Source organism: Mastigoproctus giganteus, chromosome 7, assembly GCF_048544385.1.
Source record: "Mastigoproctus giganteus isolate SK-2022 chromosome 7, ASM4854438v1, whole genome shotgun sequence".
Taxonomy (NCBI): domain Eukaryota; kingdom Metazoa; phylum Arthropoda; class Arachnida; order Uropygi; family Thelyphonidae; genus Mastigoproctus; species Mastigoproctus giganteus.
Genome location: NC_143581.1, coordinates 53,934,355 through 53,954,689, shown reverse-complemented (window position 1 = coordinate 53,954,689; position 20,335 = coordinate 53,934,355). Strand labels below are relative to the sequence as shown.

At 35.8% G+C, this 20,335-nt stretch overlaps 1 protein-coding gene across 1 annotated transcript in view; it reads left to right on the top strand.

Moving 5' to 3' along the window:
- Positions 1-19,462, top strand: part of mRpL39 (mitochondrial ribosomal protein L39) — a 66,934-nt gene extending 47,472 nt beyond the window's left edge. The window contains exons 8-10 of the mRNA XM_090376902.1: positions 9,198-9,269; positions 14,324-14,371; positions 19,406-19,462. Of these exons, the coding sequence (XP_090233028.1) occupies positions 9,198-9,269; positions 14,324-14,371; positions 19,406-19,450 (165 nt within the window). The 3' untranslated portion in view covers positions 19,451-19,462. The remainder of the gene's footprint in view (positions 1-9,197; positions 9,270-14,323; positions 14,372-19,405) is intronic.
- Positions 19,463-20,335: the final 873 nt, after the last annotated feature.

Here is a 20,335-nt window from a genome sequence, read left to right as displayed (position 1 = left end):
CATTTTCATTAATTACACATTTTACCCTTTGGGAAGATATTTATGGCAATTAGGTATATCAGGTGGAGTCTTTTTATTGGATTTCATTCACAGAGATATATATCCCATCTAACAAATGCATTTTGAACATTTCTGCAACCTACAATGCAGTGCAAAACACATTATTTGCAAAATTCAAAAGTGGTGCAGTTTTTTTGTCTGCCACTGTACAGCCGAACTTGGTGTTATAACAAGCACGGAAATAACAAGATCACAGCTGTAATGAGCAAAAAGCCATAATAATTTTCTTTTACGCATATTCCCATACAATTGCTCACTGTTACAATGAGTGTACTACACATATATACTGTAGAAATTGGTGCCTCCATAGCCAGGTGGGTACGAGCAGCAGTGCATAGCACACATTTCTTGATTAGACCGGGGTTCGAGCCCGTGACCACCAAATATGGAGGATGCGGAAAGGTCAGGCCATATTGCTCCGGGATATGGCCTGACCTGCATATCCCCAGAGCAATATGGCCTTAGTTGCTAGTGCTCCTAAAAACCAAATAACAAACAAACAATAACAACTACAAATTTTGGTAACTATGCAACATTCTTAATTGCTCGGATAATCGAAAAAACCCAATTCTTGGAATAGACAAAAATAAAAAGGGCAACTTAGCTTTTATCGCCACCCACATCGGATTAGTGGCCGATTTATGACCTTGTCCTTTCGGGGGTGAGGGCTATATAATAGTGCATTGGCATTCCGCTTGTTGCATTACTCTATTTACAGGTTGTCTTGTATTCACTGAACCATAAATTTATTTCAGGACTTCTAAGAACTTTGTATGCATTTCAGGACTTGTAAGCACTTTGTATGCAGATCACTTTACTGTCATTTTAAAGTAAAATCAGTTAGAAATGAACCCTTATTTCGGAAAGATGTCTACTAAGAAAAGAGTGTCTCTCCATTTGCAAAAAAATGGAAATTATTTGCGAGTTAGAATGTGGTGCAGAAAATGTTGAAGTGAGTTAAAAGTTTTTGTCCTCTTCAACAGTATCAATGTTGTGGAAGGATAAACATGTTTACATATCAGCACTGGAAAAGAACATAACTGGGAAAAAAATTCAAAAGTGCGAGGTTACAAATGTTGATGAACCATTGCTTCAATGGTTCACTACACAAAGAAGTGCTGAATTTTTAATAGACAGTCAGATTTTGAAGGCTCAAGCAGAAAAATTTTGTATGCGACGATTTTGTATGGTATGTAACAATGGTTGGCTGGATTGATTTAAAACCCGAATACAAGCAATATGTAGGTATATACTAATATTTTTTTTTCTCTCTAATATTTCTTTTTATCATGTTATTGAGAATTAAAAAAAAAAAATAGGAGAAGTAGATTTCACTCATCAATGATATAGTGATAATGGTTATAGCGAGGAAATTTTGTCTGTCCCTTGATGCTCATTATAACCAAGTTCTACTGTATTTCAATTTTGCAAGATTAAGTTGCAACTCAAAGAAGTTGGCATATTTGCAGAATGAGGACAGATATTTATTGAGGAGAGCAGAGTGCAATAGGACATGTGCAGGGGCTGATGAGGTTCTAGAGGGCTCGGGAGATAACAATATCATCAGCATATGCAAAACATGCAGGTAGCTCATTGTGAAGAGTAGAAAAATCACAGAAAACAGTAGTGACAACAATTCTCCCCCTTGGGGGATGCCTATTTCCATTTGTGTGTTGAAACTGTGATTACCTTGTTGGAAGGTAAGGAATCTCTTGACGAGCAACTTTCTGAGGAGCTTGGAGATGTTACCAGCAAAACTAATAGTTTTCAAGGAGACACATGAAAGGATTAATATATACCAAGTCAAAGACTACTTTGAGATCCAAGAAAACAGCATGTGGTACTGATCTTTGTTTCTAGGCATGAAGGGGCAGAGACTGCCTGTAGACAAGTGGCTGGCAATCTTCGCAGTAGTGCAGATTGGGTATGTAGAAGTCACTGCAAAAATATTTGTTAGGCGACAACCTTGAAAGTGCACTTCTCTAAGCATTTGAGAAATGGGGAGAAAATGGAAATTGGCCTATACTTTGTAAGCTGATGTTGGGTTCTGCATCTTTGGAACTGGGACAACTCTGTACTACAGCCAAATGTTTGGAACAACTTCCTTTTGAAGGATTCTGTTGTATAGCTTTGTCAGTTCTTCGCTGATGAAGTAGGAAGCAATCTTTAAACAAAAAGTGGGAATACAGTTGATTTATGTTTTATTTTGGGATGAGGCATTGGTGGCCTTAATTAGTTGCTGTTCAGAAATTCTGACATCAGTTAGGATGGTGTTGTCATGATGGGCACTGTTCCAAGGGGAAGTTACCCTTGGAACAGATTTAGTGAATTGGATAACATGGTCACACCATTTGGCCGGGTCCAAGGATTGGGTTGTTTGGATATGAAAAGCTGACCAGGAGCCCTGTCTGTGGGATGGTCTCTTCTGCATAAAGGAGTTTATGGCCTGTTTCTTGGATTCCTGGACGGTGCTTCTGGTGAGTGAGTAAGCTGAGTGTGACATGGCTGAAGACAGTCTCCTGAATTCAGCATGGTGTTGTTGCTTCATCTTGAATTGTGAAAGGACACCAGTCCACCATGGCTTTGAGTGAGGGCAGATAACACAAACCTCTGGACATTGCTACTCTTGCAACGAAAGCCAGCCATCTCTGAAACCAGAAATCGGCTTCAATATTAATATTCTGGAGACTGCCTGAAGAGGTCAGTTGTTGTTTCTATTTTTAAGTATTTTTGGATCACATACAACTTTCCTGATCTTTTGAATTGGGTTATGGTGCTCTGTGTATCTGAGAATTAGTGAGGCCTCATTTGGACTATGGTCAGGGGTAAAAGCAGAAATGAAGCTAACTGCAGCTTCTGTGTTTACATTAGTTGAGAAAATTCTCTGTAAGGTTGCTTCTATCCCATTGTGTTTATATCCAGAGGCAGTAAAAAATTGCACTGGGTCAAAATTTCTTACCAGGGAAAACTTGTGGCCTCATACTAATGTTTATGGCCAAAATCACATTGGCCTTCGTCATCCTCCAGCCCACTGGGGTTTCCCTGGTAAAGCTTATGGCCAGTCCATCTCTGTTATGCCCCACCTTCATGTGAAGGTGGGGCATAAACACAATGGATATTTAGATTGAATAGATCTTCAGTTAACTCATCAAGGAGCTTTAATGCAGAAGGCAGAGGCAGCTTGAAGTCACCCATGATTATCACCGTCTGATTATGCCTGACAGAGGTCATAAGCCAAGCAGAGAAGTTAGTACTGATCTGTGATGGCTGGGAATTTACAGCACACACTAAAAACTGGTTGCCATTGACAAGGTAGTAACCCATTAATCTAATTAATATTCTAAATCACCACCAATTTAATAACAGGGAACTGTTGCCTTTGGCAAATTAAGATTCCACCTCCTTTCTTCTCTTTCCTGTTAGCAAGGATTGATTGATATCCAAGGTTGGTGGTGAGAGGTGAGATATCCATGTTGTTACACAGCCAAGTTTCAGTGGGTATAAGAAAGTTGTATTCTGCACTTAGAAGCATATTGATCGGGGCATTGAGCTTCTTCTTCAGACTCTGGATGTTCTGCATGAAACATCTCATAGACCTGTCTTTGGAACACTTAATCTTGATTAGGTTACTTGGGTTTCTTTTCCCAGAAGGAATTGTAATGGGGAGATTCTGTTCCTTGTGGCAAGGACTGCAGCTAAGTCACTTAATCAAATACAACTTAGTGAGATTGCAGGACTTGGGTGAAGTGGAAACTGAAAGTTTATAAGCAGGCTGTGAGAGGCCTAGTTATGCTGAGAAATGCATGGTGCCCTGATCTGTTTTCAAGCTAGTATGTAAATCTTTCTCTTCCTTGTGGTCTTGGAAGGAGGCCTGCAGGCCAGATAGCTGTGTTCAGGTATGCTTCAAGATTACTACCTTTGAGATTGATACTAAAAGAGGCATAGAATGGATGCCTGGTGTGGACCTTGACAGGTATACCAGGTATGTTGAGCTGCTTGAGAAGGGCTGCAGTTTGCTCCACTGTTGTTTCTGGGCCTAAAAGACTGATAAAAATGGTGGAGGCATTTGACCTTCTTCCTTTGCACTGTATGATTTTTAATACCCAGTGTATTTGGATTAGTACCAATTACACTTGTGTGCTTCCAATGTGCTTGGACTAGGGCAGCTTTTTTCCTGGGACGAGCCAACCCTGGCTTTTGAGAGCTTGGCAGACTTGGGTTCCTTTACTGTGGATGTCATGCCTGCTGGGGCATAGGATGAGGATGAATTGATTGTGAGTAGGGCCATTGGCAGCAACAGCAAACCACAGGAGTTAGATGGCATTTGTGCCAATGGAAGGCCATTCTGGGAAGGAAGTCGAATAGTGTTGAAGTTAAGCTTTTTGGAATCCATCAACACCATCACAGAGTGCAGAATGGTGAGTAGCATGATATAGGTCTTCCAGTCACTATCTACTCTCTCAGGTCAGTATTTTTTATACAGAGCTTCCTTGGAATATTTTCAATCAAGACAATCTTTTCACCTACTTTTATGCAATTCTGGCACATTTTTTTTTATCTCATTCCCATTTAAAAATTATTCTGTTTCCAACTGTGCATCATGGCATGAGAGGGCTGAGGCATTGGTGTCACCTTTAGGAATTGGCAAGCTCACATTAAGAGGCAGAGTTAACTTCAGAAAATGGGTCAGTGGGTGACGGGGGTGTGGAAGGAGAAACACTATTTCGTGTCTCTAATTCAGAGATGCTGACCTTTGCCCTCGGCAAACAATATGTTGTCAGTAAGATTGTCCCGCCTGAGAATCTGACTAGTTTTTTAAAAGTGAGAAGTGCTCACAGAAAACAAGCCTACACTGACTATTGCACTTAATCCAGCAAATTGTAGACTGTGAACACTTTCTGTAGTTTTCAGCTTTCTTCTGTGCCATGTCACCACGAGTATAGCAAAGGCTTGAATTACATGAACTATGTTGAATAAATTGGAGTACTTACTTTGAGACTCTTTACCCCGAGGGAGGGAGGATAATAACACTCGCTGATCTTTACAGCATCAGCAGCAGTCCCCAAACAAGAAAGATTGAGCAATACGACTTAAAGAAAATTATATGCCATAGAAAGTGCAGAGCTGGAAGATATTAGCATCTAGAGATGTATAACTACTTATGCGGTGCTGTAGCACACCTGAAAACACAGATGACACTCTAAATAGCATAAAAACATTTAAATTTTAGGAGCAGTAAAATTCACAACTATACCTGAAGCCACTGACATGATTTAAAAGATTAGATGAACAAATAAAGTGAACATTTTTTTTTTTTTTTTTCCTGACGCTTTGAGCTTGCTTTCTTGCATCATTTTGCCACTACCAATACTAATTCCAGTGCATGGCATTGCATTGACTTAAATAACACAAGTCATTAAGTGATGACACAACTGAAACTATGTTCAAAAATGGGTGTGGATAGAAAAGGATAGGTAGAATCAGCCAGAATCTGATCTGACAATGTGAAAATGTTTGTTGATTTGCAAAATTACAGTTACCATACAAATATATACAGGCCCCTTTATTACGATTAACATTGAGGCCATGTAAAAATGCAGAGCATTTCAAGCTATAGACACAAATGAAAACTGCAAGAGTGACTTCAGTGATAAGAGTTAAGATGCATATGTTGCTTACACCAAAAATTCCAGCCAAGAATTTTTGGCTGGAAGCATATTTTCATGCATTACTTTCTTTTCCAATTTAAATTTATGTCTCCTTCTGTGTGCATTATCCTAGAAAGAGTAAGATGACGTGTTAGTATTTAGTTTACTCAATCTATATAAATCCTGAAATTATCCAGTCAGGCCTCTTCACAGGTGCCAGATGCTGCAATTTTCAGAGCCGAAGTCTTTTTTGGTAAGAAAATCCTTTTATGCACCTGTCTTCTCTGAACCCTTTTCAGCTGATCCATATCCTTCTTAAAATAGGGCTTCCAGACCTGCACTTTACTCAGGACAAAGAAGACAAGTTGATAAAGAGGCACTCTGCCCTGAAAATTTTTGTTTTATGTACTTCATTTTGTTTTATATATATATATATATATATAGGGTGATTCAGGAGGAATAGTAGATATTTTGAGAGGTTACAGTATTGATTATTCTGAATAAAAAAGTTCATATAAACATGCGTCCAATTCTAAGTGGATACGGAGATACAGCTGTTTGAAACTGGCACGCACAGTCTTTATGAGAGGCATTAAAGAACGATAAATGACTTATTGTTGTATTTATTAACTTTTTGAATGATACAAATAATTGACAAATTTTTTACAGTTCACAATAAATGTTTGAAAATCCCAACACTATCCTCAATGCACTTTGCAACTCTTGTGGTAATATGACATGTTCTTCTGAGGTCATCTTGATGTTCCTTTATGAGGACAGCGGTATCCAAAATGCGAGCCAGCAATTCGTCTCTTGTATTCACCTTTTCTTTGTATACTGAGCTTTTCATCCATCCTCTTCCATCCATCAACCAAAAATCTAACGGAGTGAGGTCTGGAGACCTCTGTGGCCAATGAACGGGACCACTGTGGCCGATCCATCATTCAGGGAAAGTTTGATTTAGATATTGTATCACCAGACAGGTATAATGTGCAGGAGCTCTGTCATGCTGAAAGTACATACCAATTCTTATAGCCAAGGGAACATCCTCCAATAGCATTGGAAGTTTGTTTTGCAGAAATTCTAGGTAAATGGGCCTTGTAAGACCATTTTGTAACACAACAGGCCCAATAAACTGATTGTCAATGATACCACACCACACATTTGCAGAGAAGCAATGTTGAAAATTTGTTTCTACAGTGACACATGGATTTTCGTCTGACCGCCTATGAGAGTTATGGATGTTGTTCATCCTGTCATGGGTGAAAGTAGTTTCATCGCTGAACAGTATTAATGGAATTAATCAGCGATTAGCATTTACCCACCGACAAAATTCCAATGGCCGGGCGTTTTATCTCCTGATTGAAGGTGTTGCACCCGCTGTACGTGAAATGGATACAAGTCATGCTCACGTAATGTTCGGCATACTCTTGTCTGTGTTCTACCAACTGAAGAATGTGTTTTATTTCATCCACATTTTGTTCATTAGCACATTCAGAAGAAATGAACACTGGGAACTGTACCAGTCTCACACAGTTGGTGTAAATGCTCTCAAATCCGGTATTCTGCAGTTAGGAAACGGTCAATGGTATTTTCTACAAGCAGCAGTAGCACTTCCACCACAAAAACCGTAGGCAAACACCATATCAGCATATTCAGCATGTGTGAAGATGTGCGGCATTCCTAACAACACTTCTAACACCAAACAGCATCAGGTTATAACTGCTTCTTGGTCACATCTGATTCAGGGAGCTGTGTGCACCAGTTTCAAACAGCTGTATCTCCGTATCCATTAAGAATTGGACACATGTTTATATGAAGTTTTTTATTCAGAATAATCGATACTATAACCTCCCAAAATATTTACTATTCCTCTTGAATCACCCTGTATATATATCACTCTTCACGCCGATGTTTTGTTGAACTTTAATATTTTTGCTGTTATTTTGAGATGCACACATGAGGGGGTATCAAAAAGTTTGTATAGAAATAATAGCCCTAAAAAGGTGAAACTTCACAGGAACTTTAATCCTTTTCTTTGTACTCTCCGTATATAGTAACACATTTCTCCCTTCTATGGATCAGTTGTTTAATGCCTTGATCATAGAAGTCTATACTTTTTGCCTGAAACCACAATTCCACTACACTGATGACTTCCTGAGACAAATCAAAGTGGTATCCATGCAATGGTTTCTTCATTTCTCGAAACAAGAAGTCTGACGGTGCTAGGTCAGGAGAATAGGGTGGGTGCTGTAGTAGTTCGAAGCTGCACTGGGCAACAAAGTTGGTGGTGGCAATAGCCGTGTGAGCCAGTGCATTGTCTGACAGAAGACGGACACCTTTGGTTAACATTCCAAGGCTTTTCACCTTCAAAGCAGCACGTAACTTTTTCGAAAGATTTCTGTAGTATTCTCCGGTAAGTGTGGAAAAACCAAGGTATGTAATCTGTCAGCATAACTCCTTTTCTGTCCCAAAACAGACAACATGACCCTCTTCGCAGATGGAGTGGTCTTTGCCTTTTTGGGAGGTTGGAGGGAGGTGTATCTACACCGCTTTGATATGTCTTTAGTCTCCGGCTCATACTGGTACACCCAGTATGATCCGGAGACTAAATCAAAAAAGTCCTCAACATCTGCATTACACAAATCCAACAGTTGGTGAGAACATTGCATGTGCAGATGGTCATGTCAAATGCTGTGGGCAGACGTATAACTAATTCCTACTGCATATGCGATGAAATGAATTATCACTCAGCACCAGCTGCTCAACCTTTGCAACCATCTCACTGTCTTTGGATGATGGCCTTCCTTCTCTTGGCTTGTCAAAGACACTTGTATGAGTGCACTGGAACTCCTGTTTCCACTTTTTTAGTGTCATAGGATGGACAATTCTGCTCGTACACAGCTCTCATTTCTTTTTCGATTTTCTGAGCTTTCTTGCCCTGCAAATTCAGGAACTTTGTCACTGCTCGATACTCCACTTTGTCAACCATAGCATCCTTACTCAGATTCCAGGCTCCACGATCACCTATGGGAATGAAATTTCATATGTTATTGAATATGTAGACAACTTATATTAAAAACGGCATCTTCCTATTGATGTTTTATCTAGGTCAGGGTTGTTGTTATTTGGTTTTTAGGAACATTAGCAACTAAGGCCATATTGCTCCGGGGATATGCGGTGGTCATTCTCTGACCTTTATGCATTTGGTGGTCATCGGCTCGAACTCTGGCCTAATCAAGAAGCGTGTGCTACAAACTGCTGCTCCTGCCCACTTGGCTATGGAGGCGCCCTTTCTAGGTCAGGGTACGAAAGTTTTGATACCACATCGTGTGTGTGGTCAGATATTGCCAAAACTAAAAGTAAAATTAAACAAGTTTAAAGCGAAGAGGTGAACAAAATTTACTTTATAGTTTTTAAGATTTTTGGAAGTTTAGCTGATCAAGTTACATTTATAAACTGTAATCATTTTCACATGTTTATTTATAGATCTACCCTATAGAAACACGTTTTGGTTGTCTTCATAGATTTCAAGCTGTGGCAATACCTATGCAACTACCAGTAAGTAGCCTGTAGTTATTCATAAAAATAATTGGAGAGAGGGTGAGATATGGGGGATTAAGGATGATAAAATAATCTTTAATTTGCAATTTATTATCTAGTGAGTTAATTGTATTTGCCATTAAAAGTATCTTTTTTTATATGTATACAAAAAACATTCATTTTAGTGAATCTGTGTAGGTGGCCCAAAATCCTTTCACCCAATGTAATGTAACTGTATAATCTGTTCAATATCAAAATGTACATGCCATAAGATTTAATGTGTTGTTATTACAGTTTTTACAAGTTAGTTTGAACATATTACACAAACTTTAGCATCATTTAATGACTACTAGAAAGTTATGGTTCTTCAGTTTTAACTCTAGTATTTCTTACAAAGTATCTTTGTAATTATTGGTTAATGCTGTAGTGCTTAATAAGATGATTGTATAATTAAAAGAATAAGAGCAAACCAAGTATGTTCACCTACCATTCTATCATCTATTGCAGGGGTGGGTGACTTTTTCCTGTAGCTTGTTGCATATTATGTTGAAAATGCATTGCTGGCTGCTTAAGGGTGCTTGCAATGCAGTGGTTCCCAACTTCCTTTGTTTCAGGCCAAAAACATGTAAATAAGAGTAAGGGAAGATATGTGTTACCAGGTATAAGTTTAACCGAGGCTGGTTGAAATTGGCTAGGTCAGTTATTAGGTCAGTTATTTCATAGAGAAAGAATGTGACCAGAGCACATGGACCTCCAACTATGAAGCATGGGAAAAATAAATATTGTTAATTTATGTATTAATCAATAATTGCAATTTAATCAATCACTTATATCAATATATGCAGTAAGAGAAAATAAGAGAGTGAAAACAATGCTGATATGGTGTCAAACTTTGGCAACACCCTTTGTGACACAAAGCAACATACACTTTGGAAAGCTTTGCCATATGTGTTCAGCTTAATTTCTAATTTTTTAAGATGGTTGTATAAGTACTGCACTTAACCTACTGATGCAAATTTAAATTTTTTTGTGAAAGTGCTTAGTGTTCTGCAACACTGTCTTCCCCCCATATATATAACCTATGTCTATGGAAATAATGTTCTCTAAATGATGTGAAAATTGGGCATATCCAATATACCAAGATTTTTTTGTAAATTCAGTGATTGCACTATCTTTTTTTTTTTCAGAAAGATGGGGAGGGATTGTAACATGAGTGATGGGTGTTACAGGATACAGATGGATAAAAAAAAGACTCAGCAGCAATGAACATTTTTAAATTTTCTTTATAAAACCTTAACTGAAAATATTTACAAGAACAAAATGGCAACATATCCATACATGCATATTACACATCAAGTATATGCATGTGTTGTTTACACAGATATGTTATACAAACTTCTGGCAAACTTTATATCACAGATCAAGTCATATTTTAGAGACTTACTGATACACCTGAAAAACCCTTAAGTTGCAGTGAGAAAGTCTCACACATGTTATTAAAAAGCCATCTAAGAATTTTCTCATACATACATACATACAAAAATAATTTGAGAGCTCCGTAAGATAATGCATACATTTCTTCTATCTAGAGAAGATGGCCATGTTTGACAAATCTCACACATTTACATATGGAAAGGTTAGATACATGACACAGGAACTAAAAATCTTGAGTAACATGTGCATTTTTTAAATTTAAATGTTTTACAACTTAATTAAAACCATTCTACAATTATGAGATTCAGTTCAGTTTGCCATTAAAACTGAACCTGTCGCATGATGAGTGCAGTGTTTTTGTGAATGTATTTTCTCTTTTATTTTATAGGCACACCTTGTTAACTCCTTCTGGATTGAAGGAAGTGACTTTCCTTGCAAATGCACGTGAACAATTGTGTTATTCTCCACACACAAAAACCAGTTAAAATTTACTACATTTTGCAATCACCTCTTAACCAAAAAAAAGGCAATAACATTCTAACTTTTCTTGCTTTCTTTCTTTTATTTTTTATTAACATTCTTATTAGTAAGCAGAGTTTAAAAAATAATGTGCTTCTGATGCTTAATGTCAGATGAACACTACTTATGTTGGTCTCCTTTTACATCAGTGACACTATACCTCTTCCAGTTATAGTTAGCCTAAGTGCTATTACAAAGTCTGTATGAGGTGCTTCTAACAATAAATTTTAGTTTCTCTAGATCAGGGGTGGCAAACCTATGGCAAATTTTTTGAGCATGTGGAATTCAGAGTTGAGTGATGACATACGTTAATGGAGTTGCATGTTTTTGTTCTGCTTGCATATTTTTTTTCTAATTTTGTTAATATTAGTGATAAAAATTTACCCTTTATGTGAATGTTGTGTTCATATTTACAGTCATTTGCAAAAATTTAAGACTACCATTAGCTTTTAGTACAAATTGAAAGAAAATAAAGATTTCAGAAGCTGTTTAAGAAAAAAAATTGTATATTTCACACATTTTTATTCAGAACCATAAGTTATTGGTAAAGTTATGTGAGATATATTATCCACATTCAGTATTTAGTGTAGCCTCCTTCATTGTCAATTACGGTTTGTATATGACGTGGAGATTGAAGATTTTTCCATAGATTCTCATATATATTTTAATTGCTATTTGCCCTTTACAGATTGTTCAGAACGTTGGCTCAACCAGCAAAGAAACAAAAACATTTACATGAAGAGGGGAATAGGTGAGAATTTCAAGAATCATGGGGTGAAAGATTTGGTATGATTAAGAAGGATAATAAAGCATTATTCATTTTGTGTTCTGAAATGCAAGGGTAGTTTTTTAAAAGTTTTAGCCAATTTTGGCATGCACCCTTAAAAAGGTTCACCACCCCTGCTCTAGATTAAATGGAATTAAACACTGGAAGAAATATTATTACAAATTTATATGAGCAAGATTATTCTTTAATTGTATGGGCAGAATTATTTTATTTTAAAAGCAGATAGTATTATTTTCCGTCACTTTTTTGTTGATGCACACATTACACGCTAGATGGAGTGTTAGCAAGATAAGCACTCCATTATGGTTTTTTTTTTTTTTTTTTATGTAATATACATTTACTTTTATATACACTTACATCTAAATATAAAGTATGGGAGTGTTTGGAATTGCAAAATTCAGGACTTAAAATCTGTAAGGTTCTTGGTAAAGTTTGAATGGTCATGCTCCAGCAAACTTGCTTTGTCCAAGTTTGCTAAAGTTCATTGGAGAGTGACTTTCATTGCAGTGTAGCCACCTGCCCATCACTTTTACAGGTCAGAGGGTTTTTTTTTTTTTTGCTGTTCACTAAATTTTAGTGGCAAAATAATTTTTTATTTTGTTTTACAAATTTCATTGATTAGTAAAAAAAACAGTTTTGAGTGAAAAAGGCTGAATTTAGCTATGTATGCTCTTGGGCCATTGGTCAAAAGTTACAATTGTGACACATCATATCACCTATTGCAAACACGACTGACTTTTGGATGAAAAGCAGTTTCCATTAGAATCACAATATCACAATCTTACTTATTTTATGGAAATTTATGTTCAGCAGACTAAGGTATGTTCACAAAGGAACAAAAGTTAAAAGCTAGTATCCTCTTATGCTTGGTAAGCATCAATTTCCATGTGACATGGTGACAACATGGTTATCAAGAGAGGATACCTCTTTTGACTTTTGTTCCTCTGTGTGGAGGTATCCCCTTCAGTTATGTAAAAATTTCCTGGTGTTCATTGTGTATCTATCATTTTGCTGACAATCACAGTGGACTGAAAAAGGTTTGCTGTGAAACAAATTACATGAATTTTAAATTTGGTACCTTAATTTGTATATGCTATCAACAGCTAAGAAATTTCATTGCCTGGAAAATTATAGACTACTTAACATGCATGCATGATTTGTATGCTTTTAACTTGTAGGTTAATTTCTGTGTTGCAATAACTATTTGTAAGCAAAGTACATGTTCTTTTTACTATACAGAATAAGCCTGAATTGTAAACCCCTTCATAAAGGCTAACTAAAGCACTTTTAACATAACTGAAGTAGAACTTGTCTTTTTTAACATTAACAATGTCAAAACAAATGTGATTTTTGTAGAAATATCAGACCACAAAACTGTGTTTTAGCCTGCATGTGAGAAACACCAATGGTCACGTGAACAGCCGATAGTAGATTCAGTTAAGGAGCTTATAAATACTTGAATTTATTGAAGGAAATAAACATAGGAAGTAAATTTAAAGATGCAATTGTGTCTGGAACCTGTCTGTTAAAAAAACAAAATGTTCATTTGCTGCTCTTTCCTTCTGTTCTGTATTGAATTTGTTTTCGAGATATGATCACAATCAAGGAAATGTGGACAGTAGCCATAAGTAAAGGTTTATTATGTAATAAAAGTGATGCACGTTGAAGTCCCCCCCCCCCTTGTCAAGCTTCTTGAAAGGACCCCAAGATAGCAATCTGTTTGGTGAGATCTGCATAAGGGCACCCATAGGAGGAAAGACCTTGAATATGTGCGCTATGGAGCTTGGCAATCAGGCATGTTAAAGGGAATATGAATGAGGTCTATAAGGCTCTGAGAGGGAAGAGTATAATGAAGAAGCTGAAATTTTCAGTTATTCCAGAACTAGAGGCCATAAATATGAATTATGGGGAAAGAGATTTAAATTGGATTGCAGATTTTCTTTTACGTAGCTAAAAAGTTGCAATTACTGGAACGAGTGGTGGAAATTCAAAGATCAGCTGGATACCTACGGAAGGAAGAAAATACCTCTGTGAAGAAGAAAACACATAGGTTATTTACTTTTTTGTTTTTTATTTTAAATTATTTTTTTAAAAAATAAGATAATTAAATAAAAATTTAGTTTTATTTTTTTGGCTAATGCAACAAAAGCCTGTGGCTTTCTTGCATTACAATATGTGGCTAATACTAATATTCCTTCAGGAAAAGAAAATTGTATGAAAGAATAGTAGGCACGAATTATAAAATGCTAATCATAATAACATTAGGATTTAATCTTATTTTGAAATGCACAGAAAATAAAAATTAAGGAAGTTCTAAATTATTTCTTTACAGTTAAACCATTTTGCATTTGGCATTTTAGTGAAACGAGCTAGAAAAATAGTAAGTACATTTGATATTGTTTTTTATCATATAATTCTTTATATGTGCTGAATATGTCTGTCTAACTGTTTGCTACTAAATAGCAGTTTTTATAAAAATTTAGTTTATTACAGCACTATCTAGTGATACAGTAAGTTATCAAGCATGTGTAATACTAAATTGTACTCTGAAATTTTGGATTCTTGCTGAATCTTATCCTCAGTCAGCACTGGAGATGCAGGTTAATAAAATTTGTGTTCAATAAGTTCAATTAAGATTTTAAGGCATTGTTAATAAATGTATGACTGGCAATTTCATTATGATAATTATTGAAGCAAGACTTTACAAATCATACATAACACATGCATTTTGATTAGTATTCAGCTTATGATATACAATTTTATGCATTAATATTATTAATAGGTAGGTTAAATTTCACATTATTAAACAATTAAAATGAATTAACAAACTTTTTTCATACCATAGAGCACTGTAACACTAAACATACAATACTACAAGGTTTTCGCAGAAACAACCAAGCTTCCAGTCAAAACCTCAGCTACATGCTGTTGTGTTTGCAATTACATTAAAGCTGTCAGAGGATAAAGGAAGTCATATTTGCGTTCAATATGTCAATACAGTTATTGGGATTATGGTGAAATAATGGGATTACATAGTAATTATGTGGATAAACTGAGATAAAATGATAGCTCACAGAACATTTCTGGATTTGCTAGATGATTGCTTCATGTACCAACATCTTACAGAGGCCACAAGAGAAAGCAGTATGCTTGATATATTATCAGCAGTGATTCATTATGTGCTAATAGTCTGTGTAAAGTAACAGATAGATGGCAATGATCATAGTGTATTGACATAGGATTTGTTCTAAGGTATAACTACTCTCAAGGATAATCTCTGATTACTAGGCTGGTTTTTATATCAGCAAATCAATATTGTTCAAGGTTTAGACCAAAAATGGATATCGGATGGTCAGTTTAATGGCCGAGAAGAAAAATACATGGGATGATTATAAATTGTCATGGAAAAAATTGTACAGTAAGTATAAATTAGGCTGTAATCAAGTTATTCAGGGGTTTAGGCATACTAAAGCAGATTATAAAGTCTTTGGCTAAGAGTGCAAAGAAAAGTAACAGAATTCTTTACATATTTTAATGCTAGAAGGAAAGGGATGAATCACATTGGTCCACTTTATATGAATGACATAACTGCTGATGATCCTGTACAGATTGCTAACAAACTGAATAAATATTTTGCATTTACATTCCTACATGAAGAAGTGTTTAAGAAACTGTTCAGAGATGAGGAGACTCGGAAAAGAACTTTCGAGCCTACAGGCCAGTAAGGCTCCTGGGGTTGATGGCATATACCCTATAATCTTAAGGGAGGTGACAAGTGAGTGCATTTAACCATTGAGGCTAATTATGCGAGCATCACTGGACCCGGGAGTGATTCCGTTGGATTGGAAAAGTGCCAATGTATCTCCAATACATAAGGGTGGTCTAAGAGTGAAGTGGGAAATTACCAGCCGGTTAGTCTAACTTCAGTAGTAGGGAAAATCACGAAGACAATGATCAGAGTTGGAATTCAGGTCATTTAGATAGAAATGGAATTCTGAAGGATACTCAGCATGGCTTTGTAAAGGGAAAATCATGTTTAACTAATCTGGTTAGCTATTTTGACAGGGTCACTCAAGAGCTGGACTTTGGGAATAATTTTGACATTGTTTATTTGGATTTCAGCAAAGCATTTGACTCAGTCCCATATGAGCAGTTACTTTATAAGCTGGAACAGGTTGGAATCACAGGGAAAATCCTTAGATAGATAGCTTCAGGGCAGGAGACAGAGGGGTTGTGATAAATGGTTATTCCTCAGATTGGGTTGATGTAAGAAGTGGGGTTTGCCAAGGATACGTATTAGGACCACTGTTGTTTTTGATTTTCCTAAATGACATTGAAGGGATAGAGGGCGTGATGTCTAAATTTGCAGATAATGTAAAGATTGGTAGAGCAGTTAATAATCACCGCCAAACAGAGCTACTTCAGGGATGGTCAGAAAAATGGCAGCTATGCTTTAATCCAGCAAAGTGTAAGGTATTGCACCTGGGGAACAGTAACCCCAAAATAACTTATACACTTGACAGAGTTGAACTAAAGCTGGTAGTGGAGGAAAGGGACTTGGATGTTATGATACAGTCAGACTTTAAGTTCTCTGAGCATTGTAGACAGGTTTGGAAGGAAGACCCACGGTGTCCTATCGATGATGTATCGAACAATTGCTTGTAGAGATAAGGATGTCATAATCTCATTATATAAGGCTATTGTTAGACGACACTTGGAATACTATGTTCAAGTATGGAGACCACACCTAAAGAAAGACATTGTGCTTCTTGAAAGGGTCCAGAGATGGGTAACTCGGCTGGTGAGATCAGTAAAAGGGCGTCCATATGAGGAAAGACTTCGAATATGTGGGTTTCAGAGCTTGGAAACTAGGCACCTTAGAGGAGACTTGACTCTGAGAGGCATAAGCAAAATGAATAAGGATGAAATTTTCACGGTTATAAATGATTCTAGAACTAGGGGCCATAATTTAAAGTTACGGAGGGGGAGATGTTTAGACTGGATTGCAGGAAGTTTTATTTTTGCCAGTGAGTTATAAATTACTGGAATAAGTTACTTACGTGGTTGGTAGAGGCTGACAATTTGTTTGGCGAAATTCAAAAGTCAGCTGGATAATTACCTCAGGAGGAGGGAAAAGTTTAGGTTGTCCATTTCCTTTTTTATTATTTTTTTTTATTTTTTATTTTTTCTCTTATTATTATTTTTTATTTTTGGCTGGTGCAGCATAAGCTATAGGCTTCCTTGCACCATGTGGCCATTGCTAATACTAATACTAAATAAAGTATCTAATACTGGGAGTTATATAATTTTATGATAACTGTAAGGAAACAGAGGAAAAAGGAATTCTTGCAGATAAAAGTGAACAAGGCAGCTAAGGCTGATGGAATCTATCCAATTATATTAAAAGGACTCTAACCTTTAGCTATAATACCGAGAGCATCCATGGCTTCAGGGAAAGTCCCTACAGATTGGAGATGTACAAATGTCTCTCCTGTTCTTAAGGGGAGGGGTAGTAACTACAATGAAGTGGGCAACTACAGCCCTATAAGTTTGACTTCTATGCAAGGAAAATTAGTGTAATTAACAGTTAAAGTACTGCCAGATCATCTTGATAGGAATGGAGCTGTATTGAAATCACAGGATGGATGGATGGATTTGTTAAAAGGAAGCCATCTGACCAATCTGATTAGTCACTATGAAGTTGTCACAAAGAAACTGGATGCAAAGAATAATTTTGACATCATATACTCAGATTTCAATAAAATTTTTTGATAGTTTTCCACATGAGTAATTATATAAATTTCAACAATGTGGTATTAGAGGAATGTTACTACTATGGTAAAGAGATGATTAACTGTCAGGAGGCAAAGAGTAGTTATAAATGGACACTGCTTTTAATGGACTAATGTGAAGAGAGGAGTAACACGGTTTGGTGCTCTCTCATTATTATTTTAAACATTTATTAATGATACTGATATAGATATTTCAAGTTTTCTATGATACAAAGGTGAGAAGGGTGGTTATGTCATTAATCAAGATATGCTACAAAGTTGTTGGAACAAATTTAAGGAAGTATTTGACTCTTTTTTTTTTTTTTTTTTTTTGATGATGCTGAATAGACTCATTTCCTTGCATCATTCAATGCTACTAAAGTCAAGATAAACTAGGGGAGTAGGTTGAAAAATAGCAACTGAGGTTTAACAGTAATATTCCAAGAATAATATGACATTTCAGTAGCACTAAAATGAAGACAGTTGATAAGTAAAAGGATCTAGAAATAATGGTACAGTCCAACACGAATCCTGTCAGCGGTGCAGACAACTAACAATTTTGTAATGTGTTGGAAAAACAACAGTTCATTGGGTTCTTTTATTAATATACAGGAACTTTGCCCAACAGGGACAAAGGGGTGTTTATCTCATTGTGTAAAGCAATGGTTAAGGCTATATGTGGAATACCGGATGCAAGTGTGGAAACTTAATTTCAGGCATAACATAGATCTTTTGGAAAGGGAGTAGAGTAACAAGATTAGCTGAGGGGGGGGATTCACGAAAGGTTACTTACAAAACAGACAGGCCTGTAAATTGCACTGTCTGGAAACTAGATATCTGTACAGTGATCTGATTGGAGTGTTGAAAGCTTTAAAAGGTTTAAGTAAACTAAATGCTGGTATCATATTTACTCTTTCTCTGATGAAATTATTGAAAGGAACAGATGCCTTCAAAATGATGCAAGGAAACAATTCCTCATATCATTTTGCTAATACAGGAACTCCTCGATTTACATAAGTTTTTGCCAGCTGGTGCAAACTTAAAAAAATCGTGGAAATAAGGAAATAGGATGTATGTAGTATGTTTGATTAAAGTATTTTGAAATGAATGACTCATATTTAAGATAGCATATGCATTATTGATATTTGAAATTGGTTGTTAAGTTACTAAAATTTTTATGTTTGATTAAAATATTTTGAAATGAATGACTTCTATTTAAGATAGCATATGTATTATTGTAGATATTTGAAATTGGTTGTTAATTAAGTTACTAAAATTTCAGTATATCTTTTAATGGAGATGTAACAGAGACATAATTTTGGTATTTTTGAAATTAGTGGATCAATTTTCTTTAGAATCTTAATTTTTTTTTTTATATATATATTGCAGGAGAAAAAGTTGGCCAGTGTAATTAGATTAACATAATTCATGGTATAATATGCATTTCATATTTTTTGCTTACAAAAGATTATTCATGAAGTCTGGTACCATGTCTCAATCAAGTTTTTATAAATTGAGATAAACTTTTTTTTAATCCTTTTTTTTCTTCTTCTGCCTTTAAAAAGCTAAGCATTTAACAATAATAAAAAAAAACTAATATAATAAGCAAGGAAGTTATAATATATTATACTTTTAAATTTCAGAATAACATTGGCATGGTGAACTTGGAAGTGGAAAAAGGAGGTTGAATTGTTATATTGTTAATTTTCAATTCTTTCTATGTATATAGTAGTTAATGTGTGTAAATAAAACTATGCTGAAAAAAAAACTGGAACTACATTTTTTTTGTTAAGTGTGCGAAGATTTGGTTAGGCTACCAGCAGAAATATATTAAAATAGAATTATAGAAACTGCTTTGGTGCAAAAACAAAACAAGAAATTTGGGATTAGAATATAAGGTTAAAAAATTATTAGCATGCCTAAGTACATGTAAATGAAATACAATATGTTTAAACAGATGCATAGAGTTTTTCATTTTGTGTTATTAAACGAAATTCACAAGCTTCATCTGGTCATATAACCAAATAAAACAAAATTGACTCACTGGCGATCATGATCTTCGGAATGTGAACTGTGGGTAATATGGTTTCTTTTTCTGTTTTTAGTTCTTTAATCATGTATGTGGCATCAAAAATCTTTTTTTATAAGACTGAGAGTTCATGAAATGGGAGATTATTGTACACGTAATTTACAAACAAGATGTACACTTGCCTTAGCTACTCTGGGAGATTTATTGAGTTCAATCCAACCCAAAAATTAAGACTTCCACCAAGTGTCAAAAGCCATCAACATAGTTGATAGAGTACAACATGGTTGATAAGTAACTTGCACAAAGAAATGCAGATTATTTATATTAAAACAGCAGTTAATTATGAAAATTTCATCCTTAGAAAAAGACTCAGATTTTCAGTTACCACAGTATTAGCAGACTGAAATTTTAATACATTTCCTCTGAAAAAGGGATCAGTTGCATGTTCAAATGCCTCATCACATAATTTCCAATGTATAGTTATTTGTGTAGTGCAGGTAGGTAGCTGATTAAAAAGGTATAGGTTATAGAGCTAGAAACAGTG